We start from the raw sequence: 12,857 nt of genomic DNA on the forward strand, positions 1-12,857 counted from the left end.
GTACATATTTCCTTATCAGTCTCCTTGTATTTCTGTAGAAATTGAAGTGATACCCCCTTTCTCATGCCTGGTATGGGTAATTTATGTCTTTTTTTTTTTCTCATCACTTTATCTCTTTATCAATTTCATTGATCTTCACAAAATGAAGCTTTTAATTTTATCCATTTTCTCTATTGTCTTCCTGTTATCTATTTCATTGATTTCTGCTCTTTACTATTTCAGTTCTTCAGCTTACTCCAGATTTAATTTTTTGTTTCTTGTAGTGGAAGCTGAAGCCATTGATTTGAGACTTTTATTGTTTTCTAATAGAAGCATTTAATGCTATAGTGAAGGCTTTAGCAGCATTTCATGGACTTCAATATTTGATGTATTTTATATTTTTCTCAGTTCAAAATACTTCCTCATTTCCCCTTTATTTCTTCTTTGACCCATGGGTCAAAGTATGTTGTTTCACTTTCAAATATTCACAGATTTTTCATCTTTTAACATTGATTTCTAATTTAATGCTTTTATAATTAAAAAAACATTTCTTAGAATTTATTGAGATTCATTTTATGGCACAAAATATGGTCTGTTTTGGTGAATGTTCCATGTGTACTTAAAAAGAATATGTATTCTGTTGAGTGGAATTCTCTGATATCTGCTTTGCTGATGTTAATAAAGCCACTTTGGCTGTCTTTAAGTAGTGCTAACATTACCTCTTCCATCTGTTTTTTTCTAACACATCTGTGTTGTTATATTGAAAGCAGGTTTCTTATAGACAGTATATAGTCGGATCTTATAGACAGTATATACTCCGATCTTATAGACAGTATATAGTTGGATCTTGCTTTTTAATCCAATTTGACAATCTGTGCCTTTTAACTGGGGGTATTTAAGCCATTTACATTTAATATCTCTTAAACAGAATTAAAAAATAAAAGGGCTTTTATATAACCTACATATTTACCATTTCCAGTGTCTTTCATTCCTTTGAGTAGATCCAAATTTCCATCTCATATCATTTGCCTTCTATATGAAGGACTTCTTGTTTTTTTGCTGAGGAATACTCACCCTGAGCTAACACCTGTTGCCAATCTTCCTCTATTTTGTATGTGGGTTGCAGCCACTGCATGGCTGACAAGTGGTGTAGGTCTGTGCCCGGGACCCGAACCTGTGAACCCGGGCTGCCGAGGCAGAGCACGCCGAACTCAGCCTCCAGGCCACAGGGCTGGCCCCTGAAGGACTTCTTTTAACATGTCTTGTAGTGAAAGTCTGCAAGTGATGAAGTCTTTTGAGTTTTTTATGTGCACAGAGTGTTTATTTTGCCTTTGTTTTTGAAAAGATATTTTTGCTGGATATAAAATTCTACACCGACAATTTTGCCTTTCACTGCTGTAAAGGTGCTGCTCTACCATGTTCTGGCTTGCGTGGGTTCCAAGGAAACCACCTGCTATCATTTTTATCTTTGCTCCTCCGATTTAAAGTGGTTGTTTTTAAGATTTTTCTCTATCACTAGATTTAGTTTTAAGCAACTGAAATATGATGAGCTTTTGTGTAGTTTGTTTCCTCTGCTTTGAGCTCATCAAACTTCTGGGACATCTATATATTAGATACTTATATATTAGATATCCTAGAAGTTTGCAGGGTTATAGTTTTCATTAAACGTGGAAATCTTGGGGCCATTATTTCTTCAAATACATCTTCCATCTAAGCCCCCCTCCTGAGATCCTATTACAAACACACTCATGTGCTGATGATGACGTTTCGGTCAATGTTCAGTCAGTTGTGAGTCTTTTTCTATTGACTGCATATTCTCCTCATTTTGCATGCTATTTTCTGGCTTCCTTGCATCCTCATAAATTTTTATTTGGATGCTAGCCACGGTGACATTTATGGTGGGTTATTATTATATTCTTTCATGCATTTTTGAGTCTTTTTTCTGGGATGCAGTTATACTACTTGGAAACAGTTTGGACTTCTCAAGGCCTGCTTTCAAGATCGGTCAGGCTGGTCTTTAGTGCAAGGCTAGTCTAGCAATATCTCTCTGAGGACTCTTGCTGATGCCCCACACACTGAGAGGTTTCTCCACTCTCTTGGAAATGTGAACTCTTCTCAGCCCTGTGTGTGCTGAGAGAACTGCTCCCCCTACTCCTTCCCAGTGGATTTCCCAACCCCCACCCCCCTGCACTAGTCAGTGTTCAGCTGAGGACTCAGGGCAGAGGCTCCCCGCAGACTTTTAAAACTCTCTCTCTCGGCAGTTCTCTCCTCTCTGGAACCTTGCCGAGTCAGCTTCAGATGCCCTGGTCCCACAATCCCCAACTCTGTCTCTTCAACTCAGGGAGGCTGCTGGGCTTCTGCTTAGGTTGCCCCATCATGGGCTGAGACCTGGAAAGTGTCTCCAGGCCACAAGCTAAGGCAATTGAAGCGCTCACCTTGTTTGTGCCCCTCTCGAAGGAATCTCTGGTTCTACACTACCTGCTGTCTAATTTCTAAGAACTGTTGTTTCCTATGTTTTTCCAGCGTATTTGCTTAAGGTGAGATGGTAAATGCAGCCCCTATCACTCCATAATGTCTAAGCCAATATCACTATTTAAATTTACAAAAAGTAAACCAAAAAAGTCAATCTTGTAAATCTTCTTTCATTTTAATGTAGAAAGTAGATCTTCAGGCCAAAACTTCCCTAGAAATGGTAGATTTTTGTTTTTTACTTAAAATATTAAAAATACTCTTTTTTTATATTTCAAGATCTTGATTAGCGAGCCACACAATGCTAACTGAAAAGCTTTAAAAACAAAAAGTAGGCAGCCATGAAAACAATTCTCTTTCAGTTATGCTTACCAAGATAATATGCAGACATTGACAAAGTATTCCAAGTATTGCTATAGTTACTCAATTTAGTCTGCCATTCGACTAACTGAAAACATCAACGTGAAGACGTGATACAGTCTATCTTAAAAATAAGCAAAACCACTACCACATTTCCTAGCTCTATTGACTGAATTGGAAATTGTGAACACTCCTAGTACCAATATTATGATTTAGTGGCATTTCACACCAAAAGAAGCCACAGTTTTATGGACAAAGATCTTATTCTAAGTTTGGGACAGAAATATACAAGATTAATAGGTATCCTTTGTTATAACAAATAGCAAGGAAGTTATCCAAGACTATTACCACCAAAGGACTCAGGAACCAACTAGGGGAGCAAAGGCGGGACAATGTGAAAATCAATACGGATTATAAAGTTAATGTACCGAAGCACATCAAATGTGTTTAAACCTTTGAGCACACAGTGAAACTAAAAACAAGAAAAAATTGGTCACTACCGAGATTACTAGAGAACAACCCCTTTAGAGTAAATACTGAAACGAAAGCAAAGAATCAAGCATTTATCCTGCCTTTCCTATATGAACTGTACTACCGTATAACCAATTAGTACATGAGAGGAAGTTTCTTTTTACTAAAGTATACTAGCTAATACAGAAGGAATTATAGAATTAGAACATCCCCATTTTGCAACTGCTATGCACTAACAGATCCAGGCCTTGGACATCACGGGCTGCTAATATCAAAACAGACATTAACATTCCACCTAACAGGAGAGCATCATCTGTGAAGCAGTCTTCCTAAAAATCAAAAATGAACCTGAATTTGATGAAGCCTCAGTAAACAATCCCATTTATAGGAAATCTAAGGGTAAAAAGAGATGTTAAACACAAGAGGGATACAGCCAGAAAATGCTAGTCTTTGGGAAGACTCTAGCTTCATCAAATAAAAGGCAAAAAAGAAGGAATGAGGTAAAGAAAGGCAGGAAAGAGTAAGAGGAGAGTAAACAGTGTTAAAGAGACTTACAACACTTACCAAAATCAATCACAATCAATCTTTATCTGGATCTTAAAGCAAGCAAACTATAATTTCTACAGTATACCATCATTTGTATAAAATAAAAAATAGAATACCTTTATTAATTTGTTTATAAATGCACAGAAAGCCTCTGGAAGAACACGAGAAACTGGTTAACACTGGTGCCTGGCATAAGGGAACTGGAAGGCCAAGTGACAGTGTGGGGAAGAGGTTTTTCTATCTTTGGAGCTATGTGATTATCTGCTATATATTAAAGAAATTTCTGTTATTGCAATTACAAAGGTTGCCTAAACTAAAATCACCTATTAAGTTCTTAGAGGAGCTGCTCTGAACTACAGAAACGACAACAGCTTTTGATTAGCAAAAATAATGTTATTACCTCATCGTACGTGTATCTGTAGTCGGCTTTCTTTGATTTGAGGTCCCATAACACTACTGTTCCAGATTCAAAGCCAATCAAAAGCTGTAATAAAAGAAAATGCCACATTATCCAGGAATGATATTAATTATATGAAACATGTATTTTCTGACAGTAAGGATAACTATTACCATTCATACACTTCAAGTATAAAATTATAATATAATTCAACACCTGCATTGCTAATTACTAATCACATGGATGACAAATGAGAACACTGATTGCATATTTATATACCTTTGACGATTAGGGACTCAACAAGTATCATACAACTGATTACTCAAAAAGAAAACGGTACCATTCTGAAGTCCTGAGTATACACTTTCATTAACTGATATAATAAATTACTAATAAAAATTAACATTTGTGTGTGCTTCAGAGTTTACAAACTTTCCTAATTCAACACATTTCAGTCAATCTCATTTACTCATCTATATACCGATTAGTTCCAAATTATATCCAGCCTAGACCTCTCTCATGAGATTCAGACTCCTAATTCCAGTGGCCACATCTCCACTTATTTACTCCATAAGAACCTCACAGGAAACGTGTCCAAAGCGGTTCACTATTTTCTGGTATTCTCTGCTGCGGTCTCTTTCTCTCAGAATTCCCAGTTCACGCTCTCTCACCTCTGAGCCTTTGCACATGCTGTATTCCTACCTGGGCCACTCTATTCGAATGTCATCCTCTTTGACTGACTAATCCTACTAATCCTTCAGATGTCATTTTAGCTATCACTTCCTCCAGGAAGCCTTCCTTGACCTACTAAATGTAAGTCAATGCCCTTCGTATGTGCTCCAACAGCACTCTGTACCGTTTTGTAATCTGAAGGGTCACTACACATATAATAACGGCCTTTTCCTTATCTGAATTCTCCTGCAGACTATAACACTGGTCAATTTAGGCAAGGACTAGTGTTATCTTGTTCAGCACTGTAGTTCTAACATAAGATACAGGGCCTGAGCAAGAAGAAGAAATAAAAGGAATCCAAATAGGCAATGAAGAAGTGAAACTCAATGTTTGCAGATGACATGATCTTATATATAGAAAACCCCAAAGAATCCATGGAAAAACTATTAGAAACAATCAACAACTACAGCAAAGTTGCAGGGTATAAAATTAACATACTTAAATCAGTAGCATTTCTATACTCTAACAACGAACTAACAGAAAAAGAACTCAGGAACTCAATCCCATTCACAATCACAACAAAAAGAGTAAAATACCTTGGGGTAAATTTAACCAAGGAAGTGAAAGACCCATACAAAGAAAACTACAAGACTTTCCTGAAAGAAACTGATGACAACATAAAGAGATGGAAAGACATTCCATGCACATGGATTGGAAGAATAAACATAGTTAAAATGTCCGTTCTACCTAAAGCAATCTACAGATTCAACGCTATCCCAATCGAATCCCAACAACATGCTTTACAGAAATTGAACAAAGAATCCTAAAATTCATATGGGGCAAAAAAGACCCCAAATTGCTAAAGCAATGATGAGAAAGAAGAACAAAGCCGGAGGTATCACAATCCCTGACTTCAAAGCATACTACAAAGCTACAGTAACCAAAACAGCATGGTACTGGTACAAAAACAGGTGCACAGATCAATGGAACAGAATTGAAAGCCCAGAAATAAAACCACACATCTATGGACAGCTAACCTTCGACAAAGGAGCTGAGGGCATACAATGGAGAAAAGAAAGTCTTTTCAACAAATGGTGCTGGGAAAACTGGACAGCCACATGTAAAAGAATGAAAATTGACCATTCTTTTTCACCATTCACAAAAATAAACCTAAAATGGACCAAAGACCTAAAGATTATACCTGAAACAATAAGTCTTCTAGAAGAGAATATAGGCAGTACACTCTTTGACATCAGTTTCAAAAGAATCTTTTCGGACACCATAACTCCTCAGACAAGGGAAACAATAGAAAGAATAAACAAATGGGACTTCATCAGACTAAAGAGCTTCTTCAAGGTAAGGGAAAACAGGATTGAAACAAAAAAACAACCCACTAGTTGGGAAAAAATATTTACAAGTTATACATCCGACAAAGAGTTAATCTCCATAACATATAAAGAACTCACACAGCTCAACAACAAAAAATCAAACAACCCGATCAAAAACTGGGCAGGGGACATGAACAGACATTTCTCCAAAGAAGATATATGGATGGCCAATAGACACATGAAAGGATGCTCATCATCACTAATCATCAGGGAAGTGCAAACCAAAACTACACTAAGATATCACCTTATACCTGTTAGAATGGCAAAAATATCCAAAACAAAAAGTGACAAATGTTGGAAAGGTGGTGGAGAAAAGGGAAACCTCATACACTGTTGGTGGGAATGCAAACTGGTGCAGCCACTATGGAAAACAGTATGGAGATTTCTCAAAAAATTAAAAATAGAAATAACTTATGACCCATCCATCCCACTACTGGGTATCTAACCAAAGAACTTGAAATCAGCAATTCCAAAAGTCCCACGCACCCCTAGGCTCATCACAGCATTATTTACAATAGCCAAGACGTGGAAGCAACCTAAGTGCTCTTCCAACTGATGATTGGATAAAGAAGATATGGTATATATATACAATGGAATACTACTCAGCCATAAAAAAGGATAAAATCATCCTATTCACAACAACATGGATGGACCTTGATGAGTATTACGTTAAGTGAAATAAGCCAGATAGAGAAAGACGAACTCTGTATGACTCCACTCATAGGTGGAAGTTAAACATACAGACAAAGAGAATTGATTGGTGGTTACCAGGGGAAAGGGGGGGTGGGGGGAGGGCACAAAGGGTGAAGTGGTGCACCTACAACATGACTAACAATAATGTATAACTGAAATTTCACAAGGTTGTAAACTATCACAATCTTAATAAAAAGTTTAAAAAAAAAAAGATACAGGGCCTGAGATGTTGTATGTACTTACTACACTTTTTTGTGAATACATAACTTCCAGAATGGAATGCATGTTCTTGCCTCACAAACTGTCCACTGTCTATCCAGCCTCTGCTGCCCACCACCCCCTGCTCCAGCATTTTCCAAATCTCAGCATTCCCATTGCTTGAAACCTCCTCCCCTCTATTATCATTCACTGAGCAATCTTCTATTCATTTTTAAGTCTCAATTTAGCGTTGCTTCCTTGGGTCAGCCTCCCCAATTCCTCCAGACAGACTAAGATGCTCCTTCTCCTATGCTACTACATGCATTTTCATCTTCATGTCTCTAATACTCAATATATTGCCTAATACACAGCAGACACTCAATAAATATTTGCTTAATGAGTTCACAAAGCATTAGAAGGTGGCCAATACTTGCTCATGTAACCTGGGGATATAAACAAAGTTTGGGGCAGATCCAGTAATTTTAATGAACTAGAAATTTAGTTGATTTCAGACTACAGGTAGTGGGCATTTAGAGGGGCCAATCACTGAAGTTAACAAAACACATTTTCCCACCTTGGCAGAGGGTATAGTTAAATTTTCCTAACATAAACTCTTCTTTCCTAAGCAATCAGATATATACTTCTGGGAAAAACTGGTATTTGTTTCCTTTACCTTTCCCAGTCCTTCTCACTATCTTAGGCATGAACATTGCATTTTCTGATGGGGAAGTAGGGGAGGAACTTCAGCAATAAGGAAAGAGACGGAAAAGGAAACAATTTAAGAACTGATGGACAGGGGCAGGCCCCGTGGCCAAGCGGTTGGGTTTGCGAGCTCTGCTTGGCGGCCCAGGGTTTCACAGGTTCGGATCCTGAGCACGGACATGGCACTGCTCATCAGGCCACGCTGAGGTGGCGTCCCACATGCCACAAGTAGAAGGCCCACAACTAAAATATACAACTATGTACTGGGGGGATTTGGGGAGAAAAAAAAAAAGATTGGCAACAGTTGTTAGCTCAGGTGCCAATCTTTAAAAAAAAAAAAAAAAAAGAACTGATGTACAGTGTAAACAGCACCAGATTACTCTGGACACAGGTAAATTAAGCTCCAGTCTTAGATCTGCCATTTGGTAGTCATGTAACTTTAAGGAAATAATTTTTCCCATCTAGATCTTAGTAACATAAAAAGGTTAAAGTTTTACCTCTCTTATCAGATCTAATGTCCTAAAACTGTTAGAAATCTGGGCCAATAGGTTAGACTTTAATTCCCATAATCTCCTAAAAATGTTACTTAAACTTAGAAAATTCTTTCAATGTTTACTCCTACTAGAATCTTTTATAACTCAGACTGAGTTAATTTATGTACTGTTGACTGGTTTCCTTTTAATTTTTCTCTCATAGAAAGTATTAGTGGGTACACTGAGTATGGATACAGCTCTCAACAACATCAATAACTGATCACATCTTCCAGAGGAAATGCAGCATGATGGACAGTACTCTGGGGTTAAAACCAGAGAAATCAGTGTTTAAAATCCCAGCCTCACCAATATCTAGCTTTGTGCCTCTGGAACACATACTCACAGCAAGTCTCTGCCTCGTCATTTGCAAACCAGGGAGGAAATCCAAGAAAATTTGTTGGGAGGATCAAACCAAATAGTGTATATATACAGTGGAAAGCACAGTGCCTCACACAAAGTAGAATTCAATAAATGGAAGTCATTACTGTTACTATGGTAAGTAACTTTACACAGGTGCCTAGGACCTTCACCTCGCGTGGTGGCAGCTGGGGGAAGCTGCCCTATCACTTCTGCTTTCCTTTAGTGACGCAACGTCACAGAGACCTACAGAAACAGGGAAGAGTCATCCATGTAGTTAACCTGGATTTTTCTATTAGAAGTCAAAGGTTAGACAATATAGTCTATTCTAGCACCCTAATATTTCAAAAATGTGTGAATGAGATTGACTCTGGGAACTAAGGAGAATAATCCACCAGGTTTCCAAAAATGAGGATGCTATCAACAATTATATATAATTTATACAATAAATTAATTACAGGAGTTACTATTTATATTGTATGTTGGGTGCTATGGGAAATGTAAAGCTCGTAAATATTATCTCTGTGCTTGAGGAGTCTTTTGAGATCAGGGGAGCTGAGACATGCACGCATTTCTCATACAAGCCAACACGTGGTAAATACCATAAAACTTGTACAACTAAGGTGCTAATGAATTTGGAAGTGAGAGAAAGCACTTTCTGTGAGGATCACCAGGAAAGATATCATGAAAGATATATATCTATCTGAGTCTCAACATAGGGGTAGGAATTCAGCAGAGAACATGAGAAAGAACTCCAAGCAGAGGGACTCACGGGAACAGGGCATGGAGGCAGCAAAGAGCAGCTCACACTGGGGAAACAACAGCTATTTGCTTCAGCCCAGCATTCAGGGAAAGATGTTCTGAAAGATCATGAAACCTGGGGCTACGTTTTAAGGAAACTTTATTTTATCTGTTAGACACTGCAGAACCACTGAAAGCTTTCGAGCAGGAGAGTGTAAGATTAAAATGGCACTCCGGGAAGACTGATCTGGAAACGATTCAAGAACGAGTTACAACACCTTGAACCTCATGGTCACAGTGAGCCTGAATAGAAGAGAGACACTGCAAACGGAAGGACTGAAACGCTTAGTGACTGATTCGAGGCAGGAGGGTAAGTTTTCAGTTCTGCTGCCACCATGCTTTCCACTCAAAGGCTTGGCTATTAAGTGGGTATCTTGTACCAAAGAAAATAAAGTGAAGATACAGGTTACTGTAATTTGCTTCAGGTAAAGCTTCTCTCGAAACACACAATTATATGATTATAAGCTAACTCCAAACAGGACCACTATCCTTTGGTTTTCCCAGTGGCAAATAAGAGAACAGTGTTACCCAACATACAGGCTTCACCACTCCCACAACTGAGGAAGGAAAAATCTGGGTAAATGTCTTCACGAAATCCAGAGGTTTCATTTCACTGATTTCTGATAGTGATAAACTTCCTGGTATTTATGTAGGCTAATACCATAAAATTCAATAAGCAGAAAAGTATCACTAAAGAGAACTACCTGAAAAATTGGTTTGAATTAGAAAACAGAGATTCACGGGAAAGGAAATTTTATCATTTTTAAATGTATTAATGAACCTAAATTAACAATAGCTAGATAGTGGCTGTATGAAACATTTCAGAGTATAAAAAAATAAAGGAATAGTTTAAAAAATCTCTACATTATTAACCTGAGCTCTTTATGAAGATGAGAGACAGAGACAACTTTGATGGAAGGCATTATGAGGTAAGTGCTACAAAGACCGTACAACCAAAGTGTTAAAAAGAATCCAAAACCAAAAAAACCAGTTTTTGTCAGGATGATCAGAGATCAGGGGAAATATTCTAAAGAAGCCAAAAATAAACTAATAACCTTTGATTGTATTTATTAAATTTTAAGTGTTTTAGGGTAAAACTGTAAATGAGTCTAACTCTTTCACTTGTTTACATGATGTATAACTAAGCCATTAAGTGCATACGATATACAACCTTTGTTAGCAATCTCAACTCTGCAAGGGAATTGTGGCTCTAGAATAGTTTGCATATTTTTTTAAAAATACCAAAATTCATGCATTTAAGTAATAAACTTTTAGAAAAAAATTCTACCTTTCCTTCATCCATCGGATTATCACTTATATGGACGACAGGTCCTGGGTGAGATTTAGATGAGCTAAAAGAGAAAAATAAGATTTTTTTTCTCAATTAAAAATTCAATACAACTATATATTCATTACAATAAGAATAATAAATTGAAAATAAAGATATATTTATAAATGAAAACATTTCAGTAAAGGATCAATGAGAGATGTATAGAGGAAAAATAGTGATGCTTGTGTTGATACAAGTCAACAAAATTTACAATAAAGCATACTTTCTGTATAGGAAAGAATCTTCAATTCACTATTTAGCACAGAAAATCTATTCTCATGATAGAATTCTCAGAGTTACTATCTTTAACTAAAGCAGCATCTAGAATGTTGCTATCTTATTGTACTCAATTCTAGCCTCTAACTGGGGCCTCTCATCCAAAAACAAGTTCACACCAAAAACAAGAAAAATTCTATTGTTTAAAAAAATATCAAAAGTAATGCCACCTTTACTTGCACAGAGAAAAAGAAATACAGGCAAGAATGTAGCAAAACTGATGTCTATACAGTGGGAATAAGCACCTCCCTATGCATAAAGTCTGTGGGTGCAGATCGGTCCACTTCATGAGAGCCACCATCTGTGAAACCACAGACACCCGCACCAGGCCCACCGACTAGACGCTGTCATCAACTCAAAAAACAGACCACAGAAACCCACCCCTGTACCAAGGGACTGAGCTGACACAGGAAGGAAAACCAGGCTTAAATATATATCACAGCTGCACCAACTCATTACTTAAGAGATATGCCACAAATTTATCCTTATGTCAAATTCTGTGGAATGCAACGATACAGAACTATTTGTTTAGAAACAAAAACAGTGAAAGTGAATCTTGCCAATATCCTTAAATTTTGATTTTATGTCTAAATAATAAAAGAAAAACTCAGAGAAAGAAAGAAGACACAAAGATAAGATTCTAAGACAGAGTGAAGAGTTAGTGTTAAACATCCCTAGGGCCCTACAGCTCAACCCAGTCTTTGTTGTTGTTGTTAAATGAAAACAACCATCATTATATCAAAATTAAGAAAAATTAACTGTCAAATTAATTCTGCAATGTTACATTGCAAACATTTCCATTATATTTGCTGATCATTAAAATATAAAGTAGTGGTTTAGATCAGCGTTTTCCAAACATTGGTGGCAACCCATTAGTGGGTCATGAAATCATTTTAGTGGGGTATGATGAGCATTTTAAAGAAACATAATTAGAAGATAAAGGAACAGAAAAAAATTGGAGTGTTTTTTACCTAATAAGAATAATTGCTTCGTTAAACTTGTGCTACAAGTTTACATATATGTGAACATACGCATATATAATATGTGTATATATCTATCTATATATATATATAAAGCTTTTAAATTTACAAACTGCAAACAGGAAAATACAAAAAGCTAATAAATCTGTATTTAACATCAAGAATGTTTGACACATTTAATTACACATGGATTTACTGATTAGCTATTATACAATTTTATCATACATGGTACTGATACTTTCAGATATGGAATATTTGCTCAGACTCACAGTTCAATGGCTTTATTCCACATAATGACGTAGCCTGAGAGTGTGAAGGACTCCACATTGACAATATGGATATTACCTCGCTCGGTACCCACATAGAGCCACTTACTCTGGAAAGGCAGATGGCAAAATGTTACCCTGCAAGAGAAAATACATCCAAAAAGGAAATCAGCAAAACGTCTGGTAAATTTTATTAACTGTTTTAGAGGATTAATCATGAGATATATATATATATATATATAAAATTTAGGTAAAGCAAACATGATATACAACCATCAGATTTATCTACTCATTGTGGTTAATATTTAATTATGCTAATTCAACTTATATGTCAAACATAAGGCCATACAATAAATAGACAGCATGGCTTGACAGAAAGAAGATGAATTTTGAAGTTAGTAAGTGTTGCAAATCTGGCTATGTCCCCGACTAATTGCGT

At 36.8% G+C, this 12,857-nt stretch overlaps 1 protein-coding gene across 2 annotated transcripts in view; it reads right to left on the reverse strand.

The window, feature by feature from the left end:
- The window catches only part of STXBP5 (syntaxin binding protein 5), a 162,476-nt gene that overhangs the window by 98,286 nt on the left and 51,333 nt on the right, over positions 1–12,857 (reverse strand). For both annotated transcript variants that reach the window (XM_046669154.1, XM_046669152.1), the window contains exons 5-7: positions 12,422–12,556; positions 10,855–10,918; positions 4,226–4,309 (exon numbers count right to left, since the gene is read on the reverse strand). In XM_046669154.1, coding sequence (XP_046525110.1) covers positions 4,226–4,309; positions 10,855–10,918; positions 12,422–12,556 — 283 coding nt within the window. The remainder of the gene's footprint in view (positions 1–4,225; positions 4,310–10,854; positions 10,919–12,421; positions 12,557–12,857) is intronic.

This window comes from Equus quagga, chromosome 8, assembly GCF_021613505.1.
Source record: "Equus quagga isolate Etosha38 chromosome 8, UCLA_HA_Equagga_1.0, whole genome shotgun sequence".
In the NCBI taxonomy this organism is placed as follows: Eukaryota; Metazoa; Chordata; class Mammalia; order Perissodactyla; family Equidae; genus Equus; species Equus quagga.